The sequence below is a fragment of the Rhinolophus sinicus genome, chromosome 10 (genome assembly GCF_057876585.1).
Source record: "Rhinolophus sinicus isolate RSI-liver-muscle chromosome 10, RSI-T2T, whole genome shotgun sequence".
NCBI lineage: Eukaryota > Metazoa > Chordata > Mammalia > Chiroptera > Rhinolophidae > Rhinolophus > Rhinolophus sinicus.
This window is the reverse complement of record NC_142510.1, coordinates 13372620-13394194: the sequence shown is the minus strand read 5'-3', so window position 1 is coordinate 13394194 and position 21575 is coordinate 13372620. Positions and strand designations below refer to the sequence as shown.

Here is a 21575-nt window from a genome sequence, read left to right as displayed (position 1 = left end):
TAATATTATTTTAAGTTGGACCAAAATGATTTCTAAGTAATCTTCCAAGTCAGTGGAAAACAAATGGTTAAGAAAGAAAACTCAACGGGTGAGCTGGAGGGCAAAGGTAGGACTGACAACTGGACAGAACCCCGACTCTCTGCTCCTGTTCCTACACAAAAATACCCTACAAGGTAGAAGAAGGAGCTGGATCTATTCCAACAGCCAAGCAGATCTCAACTGAGTTAAGGGGTTTTAAACAATATCAGGCCCACTGACCAAATGACCAGTTCACAAGAATTACCAATTTACTAAAAATTTTCAATATATAAAAACATATTCTTCAAGAATATTTATTATAAATTTTTGTTAACTTGGTAACTTAACCATTTGACGGACAAATTGGTTTTGGTGACTTGAGCCTTAGGGCCATTTCAGATGATTGTGGAAAAGGTAAAAAGAAGTTCGGGTGACTGGAGCTGTGAAAAGACTGCTGTGATTCCTGACTCTTCAGATACACTAAAGTACTGTGTTTACATCTTTGGTAGCTACCACCGTCCCCATCCAGACCCATTAAATGTACTATCCATTGAGTTCTAACGGTCATTTCATTTCTCAGAAACACCCGGTAAATACCGCCAGTATGTGCCGCTAACAGGCAGGCACACGTTCCCATGCTAGTTGCTGGTAGGTATGCAGCACGGCTTGTTTAGACACTAAGAGTCTTCCTACTGGATATCTACTTTACGTGAAGTGAACGAGCTGAATGTCTCTGTTGATAATTAATGCTTCTTTCTACCTAAAAGGTTTCGCTGAAAAAAGGGCTATACTAATCATACTCTAGAAAAAACACTGGTGGTTGGAAACCCACATTGGAAAGTTAAATGACCTTGACTGAGTACTTGCAACACCTACAGATATCAAAGGATTGTTACATTTTCTCAATTTATGGTTTCCTGATATTTGTAACCGATCATATTTTGTGCTTAGGTTATGTTTCTCAGCTGAAAAACATTGCCAAAACAGAAGGGGCTGAGTTTAAACAACAGAAAGGATTTATATAGCTACTGATAAGAATTTTAGGCTAAAAGTTATTCTTCAAAGGCTCTACATACACATTTTGTCAGGTGGAGGCAGTAAAATGAAAGTAACAGAAGTAAACTCCCAAAATTATACCAACACTTGGATTATTAATAATTATGGACAAACGCTTACTTCCCAACTTTTAACCCTGTTTTCTAATTCAATCACTGAGGCACAGTTCATAGCCAGAGTGGTTTTCCACAGGAACAGCTCTCGTGTGGAACAGCTGACATGATGACTACTTATGTCATTTCCATGAGTGACAGAAGTGTTCACCTTAATCCTAGGGTAGAGGGAACTATGAAGCCACCAGAGATTTTAAATCCCTGTTTGGGAAGGACACGCGAGGGGCTAGTGTGCGCTGTGATGGGAACAGGAGCGTCTCTGCAGGGAATCCCTAGGGTATATCAGGCTTAACCCTGCTTGATCAGTTCACGTCTTGATCCCTTAGTGATCAGAAACTGGATACAGGGGGCAGAAAATTATGAGAGCATAGGACAAACAAGGGGGTGGGGAGGACAGGGAAGCCTTCTAACGTACTGAGGTGACACAAAGACCAACAAAGCAAGCCCACCCCACAGCGGACAGTGGCTCTCGGAAACATTCTACATCACAGTCAACAGAGGAGCTGTTTAAAAGTGCACATTGCAGTGTAAGAGAAAGAATAAGCCCATCTATTTGGCAATTATCCTGAATTGCCTTAGAGGGAATTAAGTGACATACATTGGAAAACTGAGAAAGAAAGAAAACTGAAGTTTCACAAACAGTGGCCACAGAAACACAGATTCCTTGCCCTCCTCTAAGAGCTCCTAAACCACTGGCCCAGGCACCAGTCACTCTGACACAGATATGCTTTGAGAAATAGACAGAACTAACTCCAAGGTGCAGCCACCCCTGGAGGGCCCTAACGGACAGCTTGCCCCCCACAAGCCAGAAGCACTGCCCCAGCTCCGCTGTTCTGGCAGGACTCAGAAGTCAATTCTGCAGCCTCCCCTGCACCAGTTACACTTTCCTTCCGTTCAGAGACGTGGATCAGCAGTAAGCTGGGAGCCTCATCCAGAGCTTCCACTTCAATTCTCTGACATGGACCTGAAACGACTCCTAATACCACTCGCATGCGCAATTTTAAATAAGCAGCACTCCTGATAAATCTGTGCTACAACTTTAAGAATAGTGAAGTCTCCATAACATAGTTCTCAAAAAGAAAAGTCACACATAAGAACTTCCTATGAGAAATAACCGTTGTAGAAGACCACATCCGGGGCCCCACACCTCAAATAAGATAAGCCCAAGATGTGTCCACTTCAAAACAATGCTCCCTAAAGCCCCTGGACAGGCCCTGGTGAAGGTCAGCAATGACTCCGCTGACTAGTCCAGTCCCCGCTGGTGGCTGAGTTTGCCTTCTTCCTGCAAACGCTCCTTCACTCTGTGTCAGGACTTTTTCCGGTGAAAATGGCAGAAAACCCAATCCAAAGATAGGCAAGAGGGACGCCGTCACCAGGAATCAGCTGCCCCCTCTTCCAGAGGACTGCCCTGGAACGACTTGTCCTTCGAGATGGTCCCCACCGGCCTCAACCCCACCCCCTCCAAAACCTGCTCCTACTCCTTTGTTAGTAAAATTTAAATAAATTTTTCTGTCCATGTAGGCTGTCCTGGAAAACTGTATACTGAATATATGTTTAATAGTTACGTCACTCTTATTAATTCAAATTATAAGATCTAAAACTTGATTGTTTCTAAAACATCCTGATTTCAGATATGCTGAAAAAAGTGCATCTTAGAATCACAATACTATATGGTGAAATTTCTAACAAACTTCAAAAATCTGTAGAAAGGTAAGAAATGACAAATAAAATGGCCAAAGACAGAGGTGCAATGAGATACACCTGAAAATTTAGGAAAATGTGGTGTTTGCTTTTGAATCTTGTACTGAGAATACACCCGTATGTGCCCTCAACGCTGACCCCACCTGCCACAGGGGCCCCACCGCTCAGAGCTCCCACAGCGCGTCCCAGAGGATGACGACAGAGCACTGTGACGGCAGGTCACATTGAACTCAGCGGACGATGACGTGCCCACAGACCTGCCTGCACATTCCAGTGACACTCTTCTGCCCTCATGTGAGTCACCTCGACCGCATCATTTCCTCCGCTTCAAACACCCTCCTCTTTCAGCTGCGGGGCAGACTTCCCTCCCGTGCCCTTTGCTGGCTCCTCCGTGACCTGCTCTCTCTTCCTGTGCTCTTCCCCTGCGCGATCTGGTTCACCTGCTGCACCATGGTTACCGCAGCTCCCAGACTCCCAGACAGACAGCAGCTTCTGGACTGGTTTGCCCACCTGTCTGCCTGACACCCCAACCTGCACACCCCACAAGCATCTCGAACGGAACACGTCTACAGTGGAATTACTGGTGCCCGCCCCTTCATCACCCTCCAATTGTTACTCCCCCAGCTCTGTAAACAGTTCCACCAGCCACCAAAAGTCCCCTCGCAGGGCGATGCTACCCATCCACTGTAGGGGCAAACCTCTAGTCTCTTTCCCCCACTATGATCAACCAACTCCAGGCCACCATTTCCTGTAGCCTGGAACACTGCAGTGGTCACTGCCACCACGGCCCTCTCTGAATTGTCTCTAGTTTGGTCCCCAACATTCGCTCACACTGAAAGTCACCTTTCCCGCTGGACGCCTGCCAGTGCCTACACGAGCCGAGGCTCCCCCAGCGCCCTGGCGTCTCGTAGCTTCTGCTCATCCTTCTGATCTTGCTCTCAAATCTCCCTCCTCGGTGCAGCCTTCTCCCACGGCTCCGTCTCAGGAGGTCCCTGGGTCAACCTCAACTACTGCGTGTTACTCACACCCGCCGGGGACCTCGCGTTTTGTAATTATTTGTTCCACATCGCCCCCCCACCCCCAATTTCATGAAAAGAGGAGCAGCTCTACATCGCTCACACCTGCGTTCCAGGTGCACCGAGGCCCCGAGGGCATTCCACATGTGGAAAACTAAAGGAACGGCCACATTCCCCTCCTCCCGCCCTTTTTAACACCTCCCAAGGACGTTGGACTTCTCTAGAAATGAGGACAGGAGAAAAGCAAGAGCTCCTTGGTCAACGACCACGTGGCTTAGATCACTCCATGAAGAGCTCAGGCATTAGAGTCCTGACCCTAACTGTCTGGTACACCAAATCCAGTTGGGCCTCAAAAGATGGCCCCCACAGCATGACAAAACAAGTGAGTTCAAGGCTGCATTTTTTTTTTTTCAGACTTAAGATTTTTGGTAACTGCTTTCCTTCACTGTGCTAACATCTATGATTCCAGGGCCCAGATACAATTCAGAAAATTCAGGGAAGACCACAGAACGCGTTCAAAGAACTACAAAGAAGCGATGTAAGCACAGGCTAGTGGAGCACTCCCAGTGGACTCAGAGCTGCTAACATGACACCAGACATAACCAAACAGTCCTGGGCTTTGCAGATGGGAAGCTACAAAGCCCTCAGACAGACCCTCAACTCCCTCATCTATAAGATGGGACATGCAACGGTGTCTTTCAAAAGGCTGTTGCAAGAATAAGGTAAAACACAGGGCGTGATGGCACTTAGAAAGGTGTTAGGCAAACTGTGCGCTCTGTCCGGCTTCTCTGCTCGTCCCTTGTGGTCCCTGCCCCAACAGCATGAAGACTGAGACCGGTCGTGGTGCATACAGACATCCCCGTAGCAGAGCGCCCCCCTGCCCCCCACGTAAATGTCTGAGGACGTCACTCAGAATCGGCCCTCCAAAGGCACCTGCTGTGGGTCTCTCACAAAGTCCCCACGTGCCCCTGTGGGAAAGTGGCGGCAGGACAACAGTGTAGCTGCCACAGACCAAAATATATACTCAGTTTATGATGACATCTGACAAGGCCTGACAAGGCCTGATAAGGCCGAGAAAGACAGAGGGGGAGAGAGACAGGGAAGAAGAAGAAGAAGAAGGTTTTATTCCTATTAGATGTCACGCAGACAGACACAGGGATGACATGCTGTTGCTACTGCCTCCCCTAACCATTTCCCAGAGGAGGGGTTCTCAGCTGGGAACGGAGGAAGGGGGAAGAGGAGGGAGGAAGGGGGAAGAGGAAAATGCTATGAGCATCTAGTGGGTGGAGACACAGGATGGCCCCCACGCAGAGAATGGTCCAGCCCCAAATGCCAACAGTGCTGAGAGAAGCCCTGCTCCAAACCAACGGGCCATCCCCACGGTCCGCACCAGCCGTGGTGCAGGTGAAGGGAACCAGAAACCTCTTTCCAGGCAAGTCTGACCCTGGCCTTAGTAAGCACATCGCTGCTGGGAATTCAGTCCCCGGCGCAGCAGAGGCAGGCAGGGGAACCCGGAGCCATGGGATTCTGCCACCAAGTCGTGGGTAAAGGAGAGAGGATGGGGAAGTGAGCTGGAGAGGACTGGACAAGAGAAAAGGAGGACAATGTGAAGTCAGGGCTTCCTACACTACAAAACAGGACAGTCGTGGAGAAGGAACTGCTCTTAGTCTGAAACCAAACGAAGTGTGTTCCGGGTCCCTGAGCAAGCTCAGGTGACAGTCTCCAGCACTGCGGCCCACGCTACTGTCCCTCCAGTGACGGCTGGAAACGGACCCCGGTCTGCTGCCCCCAGAGCTCAGAGGGGCTGAGCTGAGGGCGCAGGGGGCTTTGTTTTAGGTTCTGGATATGTACGGCAGGAACAGGACAGTCCTGGAAGGGCAGGTTCCCACAACAGGCCCGGGGAAGAACAGAGTTGGCTGATCTGGCCTTGACCGACCGACCGACCGACCACAAACGGCACGTCAGATATTCAGCGGCTGTGTGTGTGCACAGCGAGGTCTGCTGAAAGAACACACTCCCCCTTATTGTTTGGAATTAAAAGGAATTCTATTTTGCAGTGCAAAAGGAGCTATTTTCCCATTAATATCTTGGTTAGTTAGACTGAGAGGTTACAACGATAATTCCTATTTCATAGGTGGGAAATCTCAGGGAGAATGTAGACACGTGAAACCCTCTGTCAAGTCAGCTACGACACCCACGTCTCATAGACACGATTGAGTCCTTGGAAGATGAATGTCCTTTGTTTGACTGTAACACCAATCAATGCGCATTTACTGACAGCCTCAACCACTAACAGATAGAAAGTGTGAGAAAACCCCATCTCTGATTCTCTTAGCTCTACTACTGAATCAAGAGGGTGACTGCAGAGAAAGGTAAAGAGCTTCAGTCATGAACTCTCTCCCTCCACAAAGGGAGAACTGGCTGAATCATCTCTACCTAGCCGTCCCACTGACAGCTCATCGCAGAAAATGTAAACTCCCTGAGAAATATGGGCGGTCAAGATGGCGGAGGCGGAAACACTGTGCTCACCTCCTCTCACAACCACATCAAAGTTACAACTAAACTACAGAACCACCATCATTGAGAAGCACCTGAAGTCTAGCTGAACTGAAGTCCTATTACTAAGGACGTACAGAAGAAGCCACCTCGAGACTGGTAAGGGGCAGAGACGTGAATGGGCTGGTTCCACACCCACGTGTCACCATTAAGAATCAGGAGGGATAACTCGGCTGGGGAAGTCCCCCACCAGAGGAATGAGGGGTCCCTGCCCCAAACCAGACTTCCCAGCCCAAGGTCTCAGTGTCCGGGAGAGAAATCCCCATGACTTCTGGCTGTGAAAAGCAGCGGAGACTGTGGCTGAGTGAAACGAAGGGTGGCTGGAGTCCCAGGCACTGCTCTTAAAGGGCCCGTGCATGGACTTACTCACTGATGGACTCACTCGCTCTGAGCTCCAGTGCTAGGGCAGCAGCTCAAAAGGTGCCAGGGACAAACAGGGAGGAACTGAGTTGTCTGGCTTCAGGGGACGGCTAGAGAGTTAGCTTTCTCCCAGACGACGTGCTTGCAGAATTCATTGTTTCTTTGTTGAGCCCTCCCCCTATCCTAGCGTGCAGAAGCAGGTGGCCGCCATATCTGAGTCTCCATCAACCTAGCTAACACCGTTCGCCCACTCCACCCAAATTTTGGGCACATCCAAGCTACTTCCAGTGGTTTTTCCATACAAACGTCCTATCTTGGCTCATGCTGTGGTCTTTCCTAAAATCTCAAAGGCTCATAAAATCCAAACAAGCAGCATCTGGCTTCACTGTGTCCCTTACCTCTTTCTGAGCAGCCCCAAGTCTGGCACTACCAAAAGCTGGCCCCAGTTGGCAGGTTGGCCTCTTGAGGCATCTCGAAGCCCAGCACGGTGGCAGCCATCTGCAGATTGCTTTGTGGCTCATGCCAGGTGGCCCCAGCAGGGCACAAACTACAGATGAACTTGGCCTGTGGCGGGGCCCCTCCCAGGAAACCCCAGGGCTGGCATGCCCGGTAGCCAGCTTCAGACCCAGCTGGAGCATCACCTAGCTGCCTTCAAGGACGACATACACAAAGGGCAGACTGGGCAGGCACCAGAGCCCTGCTAAAGCGAATGCTGCTCCACAATGTCAGCCCCTGCACCACAGCTCCTCCACTGTAGACATGGCTGGTCCTCACAACCAATCAGCCCGAGAGTCAGTCCCTCACACTGACACGCAAACAGCAACCAAGGCTCAACCACAACAGGCGGGCACACACAACCCACACAAGGGACACACCTGGAACACTGGCTCAGGTAATGAGGGAGACTGTGCCATGGGCTCCCCAGGACACCTACTACATAAGGCCATGCTACTAAGACCAGGAGACATAGCAGCCCTACCTAATACATAGAAACAAAAACAGGGAGGCAGCCAAAATGGGAAGACAAAGAAACATGTCCCAAATGAAAGAACAGAACAAAGCTCCAGAAAAAGAACTAATCAAAATAGACACAAGCAATCTATTAAACGCAGAATTCAGAACATTGGTTATAAGGCTGCTCAATGATCTCAGGGAGAACTTCAACAAAGAGACAGGAAACATAAAAATGGAGATAGAAAACATAAAAAAGAACTAGTCAGAAATAAAGAATACAATAACTGAAATGAAGAATACATTAGAGGGAATCAATAGTAGATGAGATGAAGCAGAGAATCGAATCAGTGATTTAGAAGACAAGGTAGCAGAAAACACCCAATCAGAACTGCAAAAAAGAAAAACAAAATCCAAAAAAATGAGGAGTTTAAGGGGACTCTGGGACAACATCAAATACAGCAACATTTGCATCCTAGGGATACCAGAAAGAGGAGAGAGAGAGCAAGGAGTTGAAAACCTATTAGAAGAAATAATGATGGAAAACTTCCCTACCCTGGTGAAGGACATAAATATACAAGCCCAAGAAGCACAGAGAGTCCCAAACAAGATGAACCCCAAAAAGGCCAATACCAAGACATATCAAAATTAAAATGCCAAAAGTTAAACACAAAGAAAGAATCTTAAAAGCAGCAAAAGAAAAGCAGTTAGTTACGTACAAGGGAGCTCCTATAAGATGATCAGCTGATTTCTCAACAGAAACCTTGCAGGCCAGAAGGGATTGGCAGGAAATATTCAAAGTGATGAAAAGTAAGGACCTTCAACCAGCAAAGCTATCATTCAGAATTGACAGACAAAGAGCTTCCTAGGTAAGAAAAAGCTAAAGGAGTTCATCACCATCAGACCAGTATTACAAGGAATCTTACAGGGACTTCTTTAAGACACACACACACAAAAACAATAAAAAAAATATGAATAATAAAATGGCAATAACTACATACCTACCAACAGTTACTTTCAATGTAAATGGATTAAATACTCCAATCAAAAGATAGGGGGCTGAATGGATAACAAGACCCTTACATATGCTGCCTACACGAGACTAACTTCAGGTAGGAAGACACACACAGACTGAAGTAAGGGGATGGAAAAAGATACTTCATGAAAATGGAAACAAAAAAGCTGGGGTAGCGATACTTTTATCAGACAAAATAGACTTTAAACCAAAGGCTATAACAGGAAACAAAGAAGGACCCAGAAGTAACCCCACTTCTGGGTATTTATCCAAAGAAACCCAAACGCTACTTTGAGGGGAAGCGTGCACCCATATGTTCATTGCAGTATTATTTAATAAGCCGAGATGTGGAGGCAGCCTACGTGTGTCCCTGAACGGATGAATGGATAAAAAGGAGGTGGTATATATACACAATGGAATATTAGCTGTAAAAGAAGAACGAAATCTTGCCATCTGAGACAACATGGATGGACCTAGAGGGTGCTGTGCTGAGTACAGTAAGTCAGACATCGAGAGACGAATGTCATATGATTTCACTTGTAAGTGGAAATCTAAAGAACAAAATAAACAAACAAATGAAACAGAGACAAACTCATAAATACAGAGAACATTTTGATGGTTGCTAGATGGGAGGGGAGTTGGGTGGGTGGGTGGGTTAAAAACGGGCAGGAATTAAGAAGTACAAATCGGTTGTTACATAATAGTCATGGGGATGTAGGGTCTAGCATAAGGAATATAGTCAATAATATTTTAATAACTATGTATAATGTCATAGATCCATCGGGGTACTAGATCCATCGGGGTGATAGATGTGAGGGGGTTGGGGGCAGGTGAAAAAAGTGAAGGGATTAAAAATAAAAATTGGTATTTCTGAAAGAGTCATGGGGATGTAGTCAATATGGTAATAACTATGTATAGTGTCAGGTGGGTACTAGTCAAGGGGATCACTTCGTAAATTATATAAATGTCTAACCACTATGCTGTACATCTGAAAGTAATATAAAATAATACCAAATGTCAAAAACAGAATCTATTGATTTAAAAAACAACTTTAATCTTTAAAATTTAAAAAAAAAAGAAACGAGTTATTTTCCTATCACCTAAGACACACTTTTAGGTGCAGACCTTCACTGTCAAATGATAAAATCCACACAGCAAAGCACCGACAACCCTGAGAGTCAAGGACAACTTACCATGTTTGGCACATTGGTGACTGAAGCATTCTTGATGTCTGCAGGAAAAGGAGGCAAACTAGTGACCACGTTCTGCTTGCTGGGTAACTGGGGGTTCACTCCAGGGGCTCCCATTGGCTGCCCTCCAGTTTGACTAAAGGGTTGTCCAAAGGGACTTGTGTTACCAGTCATTCCCATCTGAAACAAAAAGAGGCAACATCAGCTGTTGGGACAATCACACATAAAAGGCAGGCCTCAGAAATGCTCCCTCTGACCCACTGAAGCAAAAATCGTTATTTCCTTATTTCCTGGGAAAGCTTCACAGCAATTATACATTAAAGGCTCATTCTACACACTGAGGCAGAAGACGAACGAAGCTGCTCCCAACAGCTACACCTATTTGCTGCTCCTAAACATCACTCCAAGAGCCAGCGCATTCCCTCAGCCACACTCCTCAGCCAATTCTCCCAGGACCTTACAAAAATCAGTGGCACCAACACATTACAAAAATCATTTGGAAACAAAACCTTCCAGAGTCACTGACAAAGGGGAGCTCCTTCAGCTTGATCCTGAATTACTCTGCAAGTAATTAGTTTCTTTCAGGTTTCCCCATCAGATTTAAACTAAGTCTCCATTAGTTCAAAATGCACAGTAGAAATATTGACAAAGAAACAATATAATGTCTGGGATTTGCTTCAAAATAACCTACTAATGAGGCAAGCGGTAGTAAAAGGAAAGAGGCCTAGGTGACAAGTGACAGGCATTGTCACAACGGGGGAGTTGTTTTATTTCCCTCTAATGTTATACATGTTTGAAATTTTTGATAATTTTTTTAATTAGAGAAATAAAACATATAGTAGATAAAGGCGAGAGCAGGAAGGAGGAACCCTCACCTATGCCTCTACAAGCCAGGGCCTGTGGCGAATCATGCAATTCTCCTCCAGGCGACAGACCCAGGCTGGATTCCCTAGGGACACCTCAGCTCCAACCTCCACTGGAGTGAATCTGGGAACTCCCTAACTGATATCCTGATGCTCACCTGCCCCTTCCGGAGGAACAGAGACTAATCATTAAGAAGCTGGCTTTTCTTATCACCAGCCTTCGCTCTTTCACAAAGTTATTAGCATTCCACTAGCTCACTATAGTTTTCTGGGTCTTGGTGCGTTTGACGTTTGGAAACAGGGAGGAAAGGGTCCTCCCAGCGAAGACTTCTTAGGGCAGGGAGTTCCCGTTGAAGAAATCGTGGCTGGGTTCTCTCCACAGCCTCTTAAGGTCACTGCCACTCCAGCCCATTCAGCCCGATTAACTTACATTCTTAGTATAAGCGTCAAACCTCACCTGTGTCTTGAACAAGACGAATTGCATTACACATATTTCTTTCAGCTCTAAAATTCTAGGTTGCAAACAAATCAATGCTCAACTGACCCTTTCCTGCTGAAATGTCCATGTGAAAACACAAATAAAACCAAACTAAGTGTAACCGAAAAGATCTTGTTCTGTGCATTTCCACATGCACAGGTGGTTTCCACATGTAGCCCTCATAGCTGACATTTCTCACCTTTTTGAAAGTGAATATATTCTAGCTGCCACTTCTGCCCTATTTGCTTTACTTGAGTAAATGGAAACACATTTAAATTCAACTTAAAATCAAATTCAACTTAAAATCAAGTTCAACGTAAAACAGAAACAAATTCTTCCAAAAGCCCACTAATTATACTCAGCTTAATCAAGGCAAGATACTGGTAGTTCGGTTAACTCTAAACATAAACGGCATTCCTGATTGTCAACTAGGTTCAGTTGTTTTCTGGAACTCAGACCTGAAGCAAGACTCTGTGTTTTTAGAAAGTATTACATTAAATTAACTCCTTGTAACAATTACTTCTCTCAGAATTTCTGTTTCATAGCATAAAATCAAACTTCTAAAACCTTTTTCTTAGAAAGAGGCCCAAGAATTTGGGGGGGGGGAGATGTAGTTACGATTTCCATTTCTTAAATTTCATTTTAAATTTCTCTACTAGGACCACATATTCAGAAGACACACATCCATTCAGGTTTCCCGTTATCTGAAAGTAGCATCTTCCTACGAAAACTTTCATGAGCCCAAGTGGCCTAGAGTGAGAAAGCAATTACCATTAACTTACATGAAAAAAATTTTGAGCATTCCCAATCCCCCCAAAATAACCTACCAAGTAACACATAAAACCTAAAGTAACACTAACATAGTAAAAGCAGGAATGATACGATAAATACACACCATGCTTTACACACCCACCAATCCCCTCGAGAAACAGACTTTCCATTTTATCCTTTACTGGATGCCCACTAAAAGGGACCACCTGGCTACTAGCAGAACCAGCAATAATTCTGGTAGCTTTCTAGATTCTTGTTCTCTGCATGTGTGTAAATAGTACAAATGGTGGATGCGGGCAAGTTCCATGCACACACAATGTGTTTATTTCATTCACCACAGTCAAAATGCTTAATTACATCCAGTTTTACGGGAAACTTAACACCCTCACGAGCTCCCTTAGGCTTTTCTGATATTTTTTAGGAGACACAGCTTGCTAATGGATGAACAACATAAATCGGGAGAAAGCCCAGATGCTCACAGACACAATTCAAAGCTACAGCAGCTGGATGCTGAGATGCAGAGTGCGGTTCCTGACGAAGGAGCTTGGCAGGGCCGCTCTCATAGTTCGGGGTGTGTGCTGCCTCTATAACGCTCGCTGGAGAACAAACTCTGAAAGCTATTTACACTTTTCACTTTTTTCGTAGAAGTGAAAATCCTCTTTGGATTTCTTTCAGTTAGTGAAACAGGCACTAATGTAGGTCTTTCATAAAAGCAAAGTGACATAACGTGAACAAAAAGTGGGGGATACCTGTACTCACCTGCTGTGAGCCAAGCCGGTTATGTGTGGAGGCAATTTTCCTACTAGGCATGGAGTTCACGCCTTATAACCACCAATTTGACAAACAAGAAAACCCAGGTCACTGTGGAAGTTTCTAGCATCAACAAACCACAGTGGATGACAGCTGGGGTGGGAAGGAGAAGTAACTTGTCCTTCCAGCCACACCAACAGGCCAAGGTAGTCGCCCCTTGAGTATAGAGGGAAATACATACCAAGGGACCGAAGGGCTCCCAAAGGGATCCTGTGGGTCTCAAAGTTCGCCCGTTTCAGAACACCTATTTCTAAAATATTGTCAGTATTTTTGACGACATCTGTATGATCATCTTGCAGGGTGAAAATGGAGCGGGTGTGTGTGGTCTCTCTGGTCCACTGGGTACTACTTGCCTGGCGCACTTCTGGGCAAAGCACTTTCTTCTAACTGGCTGAACCAAGTGCTATGGAGTGTGCTGTGGCACTCTGATTTCATCAGGAAACTTTTCTGGCCTTTTCTTTTCTTTCCTTCCAATAGTGAAGGAAACCATCTCAACATGGTCTTGATCCTCATGGGACAAGAACCAGGGTAAAGTCAAAGTCAAAGACCACAGAGGGCAGGCAAGGAACATCCAGCTCTCGGAGGGCTGATCACACGTTTAAGAACCAGGAAAACAATCCCTTCCTCAACCTACGACAACAAACACACTCCGGAGATGAACCACAGCGAGTCCAGGCTACGGGTCAGCGGGCAGGGCTCAGGGCTCCTGGTCCAGGGCCAGCCCCAGCCTCTCCTTAACCAGTCCGACTTAACGGGGAAGACCAAACAACAGTCCTCCAACAGGCCACCGCTGCCCAGCTCCCAAGTAGGGTCCCAAACCATCTCCTGGCAGACCCTGGGAGAACCAGAAGGTTGTTCTCCAGTCCTGGCCTGCAGTTTGGGTAAAAACCACTCACTTCCAGAGACCTCTAGATTTCTGAATTCCTGTGTTACAACTACTGTCCTTTGATCAGCCTGAACATTGCCAAGTTGAGGCTAACACATATTTTTAGCATCAATGCTCATAACAAGTCATATCAAGAAGTCTAATCCAATTAATAAAAGTCTACATATTTCTCCTAATTTCCTGACAGTTACTTGAGAACAATGTAATAAACTTGGTTTTCTTTTCAACTGAAGTTTATCAGGATTTGGTTTACGGTTGCCTGAGAACCACCATGTAATCTTTTGAATAAAATTCAAAAAATAGAACAGCAGAAATAAGCAACTGTTAAGTTGATAGTAAATTTGTCTGAAATATGAAATTGAAGCCTATACAATGAATATTTACATTCTGCCTCATTCAGCAATAAACCCATACATGTTAAAATTTCCTCTTCCTCTACTCTTCCAGAGCCCCTTTAAATGTTTAACTCAAGTTCAAGCTCAGAAAACGGGAAAAGTGAACTATATTAAGTACCTAAGAAGGCAAGCTCTCCTATAATGAAATCTAAATTAAAGATAGCCTTACAGATTTATCACGTTTCCCCATGAAAAAGCATTCTTGTATCCAAGTGTATCAATCAATCGTTTGAGAACCTTAGTCTATTGTCTGTATCTATCATTTCAACAAGAGAATGAAGACATTAGAGTCCCGATGAACAAGGAAAGAAAATAGGTAAGAAAGAAAAAAAGTACTAGGACCAGATGTGGAGGCCTACCCCACTCCACCCCAAGGATGGGGATGAAGTACTAGCCTTAGCATGACTGACATGCGAGCTGATGAGGAAACCTCTTTAGAGTTTAGTTTAAAAAACAAACAAAAAAAAGGGAACATGGCCTACATTAGCCTTTATTACTGAAACAAAGCGTCTGGGGCAAATTCCAGTGACAACACCTGGTCCATCAATCAAAAACTACTGAAGTCGTGAGCTGTCTGGCAAGTAGGTGAGTGACATCTATCCACAGAAGAAGATGATGCTTCTTTCTACTTGACAGACATACCATGGAAAGTACAAAAAACTACATGACTCTATGGCACTGTCACATTAACACTTATGACAGTCCACCCTGAATCTGTCTTGGACACGAAACCAGGATCAAACTTACCTTCCTGGACCACACGTTTCCTGTGCCCCTGGACCCCGGAACACAGGGGGTGTTTAGTTAGTTCTTGGGGAAGGAATCAAACAAATGAACTGTAAGAGCCCCTTGGAACAACAGAAACCCCTACACTGGCCCTGAAGGTAGAGGCGACTAAGGAACTCTGGGCGTCACCGTAGCCAGGCACAAATGAGGGTCACCATCGGCAGGAGAGGGGACTAGGAGAGGCAGAAGTACCGGTCTCCTGTCTATCTTCTAAACGTCCATTACGAGGACTTTCGCTACTAGTTGGAGTGGACAGGCAAAGGCAGTTTTACAGGATGATGATAAGTTTTTGTCCCCTCGCAGCATATATGGGAGTCTGGTCTGGCTGTAAAACAAGTCCTCTGTGCTACATCCACGGGGCCAGCAAACCATTGGGCTCTGGTATAAGGTCCCAGACGTGCCCCAACCCAGAGCTTCCCAACAGGTGTGCTGAAACACCGACCATCAGACGCAGTGGTCACCTCTGGCTGCCGACAGCCTCCTCTGCTGACCTCAGTGTGTGGGACAAATATTTTCATTTTCTACTGTCATGATACGACAACTATCAATATATTAATAAGAAAACAAGCTTAGGGCTCCCAAAGAACAGGAAGACTCTCTCCACTAACCCGTAGAACCTCTCTACTATTCACCTCAGTCACCTCATCAAATAAGGTAGTAAACTGAAAACCAAAGAACTAACTAGGATTTAAGCAGAAATGATAATGACATTGAAAGGTTTAGACCAAATTAAAAGGCGATAAGAATGGAAATGTAAGCCTCATCGAAATGTAAGTTTACTCCCCAGAATAGGGTTCTACAGCAGTAACAAGCCAAGTGCCCGTTTGCTTGCTCCTCTGCAGTCAGGGCCACGGTAGGTGTAACTCCTCTCCCACGACCAGCAGCCCCAACTCCCCGGGGATGAGGCATGGGCAGTCCATGGAGTGTGTGCGCTGGGGGTCGGGGGGTGGGCGGTTTAGGTGGTTATGCCTGTCCATATTTTGTGTGATGCGCATTTTTGAGAGAAAAGATCCAGTATTAGATTTTCAAAGGGGGTCCTAAGATCCCCTGAAGATTAAGAATGGCTGCCCTTGGGGAAGCAACCCCCGCCCCACACCCCCCCCTCACAACTCTAAGGGAAGGGCAAGCGCTCCCCAATCTCACACCCCCCTGTTACCTACGGGCCTTTTCCAGTACACAGTTTCCCGTCTAAGGACGTCAACCACTCATGTAAACAGCCATCCTCACAATGCACTCTCCCCAGTATTATGTCCAAATGTCTCTTGAAATGTACGCTGACGAGAAGGATCAGATCACAGCCATTTATGAGCTAAAAGCCTGATGGGGACACACGGTGTGACCAGAGGAGAATATCTGGCAGAAGAGGGAAAGAAAGGGTGTACAGGACCGAGGACAGCCAGAAACACGCTTCCACTTCATGGCTTTACTTAGTCGGCCAGGCCTTCAGTAACGCTTTAAGTGGCAACAAATGCTGAGTTTGATGTGGTTTTGATGAGACCACTAAAGACATTGTTTTTTCACAAGCTGGATTCTTCAGCAGTTTTCCTCACACCTTGATAAACACTTAAAAACCACACCACACAGCAGAGCCATCAGAGGAAGTACTGCGGGGGAGCCCGGGTGTTACTGATACTGGTCAGAAAACAGAGAAAGGAAATAAAACACACCTTCAGCAATAAGCTTAGTAGGGACAATTGGACAGGACAGAATTTTCAGCTGGAAGGGTCTCAGAGAGTTTCTGGTTTAAAACATAACCCTTCGTGGATGAGGAAAGGGTGGCCCAGAGAGCTAAGGAACACAGCAAATCAGCGGGAGAAGTCCCCGCGAGGTGAGGCTTTCCCGTCCCAGTCCGAGGCCGAACCCTGCGCCATGAGGCTTGTCACTCCCTTGAGAAGCAGAACCGTGACTCCTCCAAGCACACCTAGATTTGCGCACACGTGGCGCCTGGACAGAGACAGGCTCGGTCCATAAACAGGTGCTAACGCCTGTTTTGGAAAAAAACAAAACAAAAATTTTATTGGAACACAGCCACCAAGAGATTTCATTCAGAGGTAGTAAGTGCTGTGGTTAAGCGTGTGGACTCTGGGAATACTCATCTGGTCTGAGGGTGTCTCTGCCTCTTGCTACACAGATATGTGACTTGGGGCAATTTAAACCTCTCTGTGCCTTGGTTTTGTTACCTATAAAATGGAGATAACAGCACCTCATCTGTGGCTGTGTGAGGATTAAACAACTTCATATACACGAAGCACCAAGAAGAGTAACTGAGATACAGTAAGTGGAAACGGTGTTGGCTAGTATTTATTATTATTTGGCTTTGGGAAGAATCATTTTATACTAGATATAATATCTTTCATTAAGTATGCTTAAAGTAATTAATAAAATGATGAACATTTTCCCAGAGGCTATGTGCTTGCGAGGAGTGGTTCAAACAGGTAGGATCAGAGGCAGAGCCGGCTGGAATTACTGGCATTTGATTAGGAGACATTTTCAAGGAACATGAAATAAACTTTATAACAAAAACAATCCTGTGCATTTATTAGTTGTAGAAATATTTTTAATAGACAATCATTTTCAAATTGTCCTATTAGATCACAAATATTCCCAAGTATTCACTCTAGATTGTTTTCCAGCTTTAAACACAATACCTAGATTATTCATTTCAAACTTAAAATACATCATAAGCATTAACTAACATGTGATCAAAATACCCTAGCCTAACCTTCCTGGGTTAAAACTGAAATGAAAACATAGAGGAATCAAACAAGAAAGTACATTCCCACAAAAAGAAATTGTTGCAATTCCCACTTGTAAGTGGGCCATGACATAGCAACAAATGTTCCATTTTATGTGGCTTTGACCTAACCCAACATGTTTATTAAAAATGAAGTTTTTAGCATCTTCCTCCACATGTTGGTATACACATAAAACCACAAATTCATAAAAGGTGTGTAAAAACAACACAATATAGTACACACACCAGGAGCAAAATTTGCCAAATAATTTGAGAGCCAGAAAGACTCATTCTTTTCAATGACATGAAGAACCAGAACTAACCCAGAGTATGGCCATATCATTTGTAAGGCCCAGAGCATTTTCTCTTGGCAACCTACTAATGTTGGGAGAAAGCCAAGAAAAGCAGTTTTCATGGAAAGACATGGCTGTATGCAGTTGTCTGCTATCACCCACTTGCTCTTGGAATGCTTCCAGTACCTCAACTTGGCGAAGAAAGAGTAAGTAGAAATATGCAACAGATACAGCGCCACAGACATCACCTGGTCATTCAGTCACCTGATGTAAGAGACTGGGCTGGAGACCATAGAAACATGAGAAGCCCACCTCTCACTAGACTCAACTCTTACAACGTCAACTTGGAGAACGCAGGGAAGCACACAGCTCCCAAGTCTGAACGTGTATTTCCCTCAGACTGACACATCACAACTGGGAGATGGGTGAAAGCACTCAGCAACTCTCATGCTTCCCTTGGATGGTATCTGACCAGAATGTGGCTCAGAAGGTAGGGTGGAAACTCCTAAAGGGAAGGTGACAGGACAGATCATTGCTGAGGCCTCCGAAATAGTGCCTTATTTGTATTCACCCAATTGCTCTAGAAACTTCTAGTAACAAAATCAGTACCCTAACACTGTTGGCATAGCTGGGTGGGTCACATCAGTAAGAGACACCAACTCTCCAACGTGCAGTCTGCATTAATTCACAAGCAAAAGCACCAGGCCAAGGTCAGTAGGGAAAATGTTTATAATCCTGGTTTTGCCACTATTCAGACATGTGACTGGGACAAACCTCTTGTCCCTTCTAGGTCTTCCTCATAGTTCTCCTCAGCTGCAAAACATGAAGCATTTAACGACCACTAGGTGATCTGTAAAGTTCCTCTGATCCTAAAAACTGATGAAGTTTTTTATTTTAAACAAGTAGTGCTTGAGTCACATGAGGTTGGTTCTCCTGGAAGGTCCAGCTACTTGCAATGAGAGACAACTGGAGACTTGGACACTGCTCAGCCAAGTGCCTCACCAAGGCAATGCTCCCTGTGGGGTGGCCAGTGGCCTGACCAGGAGACCAGGGATTTTGTAGGGTGCTCCCTGCCACCCACAGTGCACAGGGCCCAGGCTTTCCATAGCGCTGCAGCCTCTAAGCCGTTTCCCAGAGTATGTCACAGACAGTACCGCTAAGGCAAGACGAAATAATCCAAGGGGACAGTGATGAAACTTAAATCGATTACTTCCCCTAACTCTTCCAAGTCCTAGTGTCTTTTTAGGTAGAGAAGCAGCCTCTTTAGGATTGAGTACTCCTTTCGAGTAAAGCAAAGCCAAGGAGAAAGAAGAAAGAGGAAAAGATGGTAAAAGAATAGGAGAGAAAAGAGAAAAAGAAAAAAGCATTTTATTTTATAAAGAGTGAATTTTTATAAAGACAAATTTTATACAGGTAATGCAGGAATTCAGGGGAAGGAGAGGTAAAGCTGAGACTGCAAAGAAGACTTCAGGGAAGAAAACCTATGATTATTTCTAGTAAAATTTAAAGTAGGAAGGAAGTTGACATTTCAAGAGAATTCTGCTTCTCCTCTACATCGGAGCAGGAAAACTGAACCAGCTCTTGACAGACAGGCTGTGAGCTTCACTCTGGGGACAGGAGACCAACACGTGGAGACGAGCCCCAGGAAACAGGTGTGAGGACGCTAACTCACAGCTTCCTGCGGCCTCCTCCTAGCCAACCTCCTGGGTCTCAAGAACCGGACCACAGGGAATAAAGCAAGGTCCTGTCCAGCTTATTAAATGCCATAAATCTCAAACTGTGAAACACACTCAACGACTTATCAGTGTTTCGAACACACGTGGCTGTACTTCTCACCAAAAATGGAGTTGTGTGAAATCCTAACAAAAATATACTCCGTGCAGTAAAATGTTCTTGGCCATCCCACTGGTAAGGAGGCAGGGCAGGAACAAGGCTTTGGGATGCCAAGAGCTACCTTAACCTCCACATATTCTGCACTTCGTTCTGAAAGATAAAGGTGAAAGCACGCAAGTGGCGGTGGTATTAAAACTAAAACAGTTATTTTACTGTAAAAGGTCACTTATTACTAACAAGGGCAAATGTTCCTTGTGCATTAAGATTTTTTAAAAGGATACAAAATGTATAACCCCCATAACTAACACTGTGTGTATGCACGGACACACAGACGCGCACGCACGCGCACACACCGCAAGAAAGAGAGAACACCAAAATATTATACTGGTAACTATAGAGGATTTACAGGTGATTTTCTTTTTCATATTTTCTGTATTCAAATTCTCCACACAGTACATTATTTTATCATAAAGAGGAAAAGTTGTTTTTTAAAGCCATTCTCTGCTCAAACATTCTGACTGCCCATAATGACAAGATGACCCACTGTTTGGCTGCACAGCTGTACTTAAAATATTAATTTAAGCTGTCACTGAATAAAACCAGGTAGATCAAACTGATTATGACTGCCAGAGATTACTCCCGGGTGGTAATTTAAATCCAATTCACCCTGGTTATAACATGGCTCTAAGTTGTCACACTTTGCTCTAATGTATTATACATGTGACCAGAAAAAAGGCTGAACGAGGGTCAGCCACTCAGCTATTTACACTATTATTTGCAGAGAAGGCTAAAAGGAGGGAAAAGAGAAGCAAATGTAGCCAACCACCAATCAACATATAAAAAGCTGTATGTCTCTCTAATAACTTCTGTTTATCAAACTGGAAATTGCATGGCTGACTCCTGGTACAATAAAGGCACAATTATCCTGCTCTCTACTCTGGCTCATAGTTCAGGCAGCAAGGAATACCATTTCATCCCAAACTATCTGGTGGTACCTGAGCTTTCTATAGAGAGCAACAAGCAAGAGAGCAGATCATGAGGAATTTACCAGAATATGCTTAGCGCCCAGATGATGAGGTGCATTGATAATTGGTAAGTACCTATGTTAAGGACAGATCTTTCCCAGCAAGGAGACGCCCCAGCAGCCCAACTCTCCCTGCAGCCTATGTGCCTCCCAGCTCCCTCTCAGCTCTTAGCAATGATGCTCTGACGTCTGGGACAGTGGAAGCTGAAAAGGCTGTGACAATACACATGCTACCAACCATGAGGACAATGTCTACTAAGTATCCTCCAGGAGGGCGAGACGGGGGGTGGGAGGCACACGGCGCACAGGGCCACGTCCTCCCACGCCTGAGGTACGAGACACGAGCGACAAGGAAACCAGATGTGCACTGTCAGCAGGTGGCACCAACACAAACTGCTAAATGCGAGTCTGAAAGGGACAAATGGCTCAAGGGGTCAAAGCTCAGCTGGTCTTGAGAAGCAAGCTAAACACTAACAGTAATATTCACTGTGGTGGGGGTTACTCTGCACCCTCCCCATGAACGAGAATATGGTAAGACGCCTCAGAAAGAGGTTTGGGTATCCACCAGGCCTAGAGAAGTTATTCTATCTCTACTCAAATATCCACAACGCTAGGTAGGACTCCCCGAGCAGCCATCTGGCTGGGAGGTGACTGACAGATCTCAGGTATAATTAAATGAACACCAAGACTGGAGAGCACAGGAGTAAGCTGGTCATTAACGCTGCT

General features: G+C 45.3%; 1 protein-coding gene across 4 annotated transcripts in view; it reads right to left on the bottom strand.

Moving 5' to 3' along the window:
• CREBBP (CREB binding lysine acetyltransferase) overlaps positions 1-21575 on the bottom strand; it is a 128128-nt gene that overhangs the window by 65122 nt on the left and 41431 nt on the right. For all 4 annotated transcript variants that reach the window (XM_088801285.1, XM_088801286.1, XM_088801287.1 and 1 more), the window contains exon 3: positions 9980-10156. In XM_088801285.1, coding sequence (XP_088657411.1) covers positions 9980-10156 — 177 coding nt within the window. The remainder of the gene's footprint in view (positions 1-9979; positions 10157-21575) is intronic.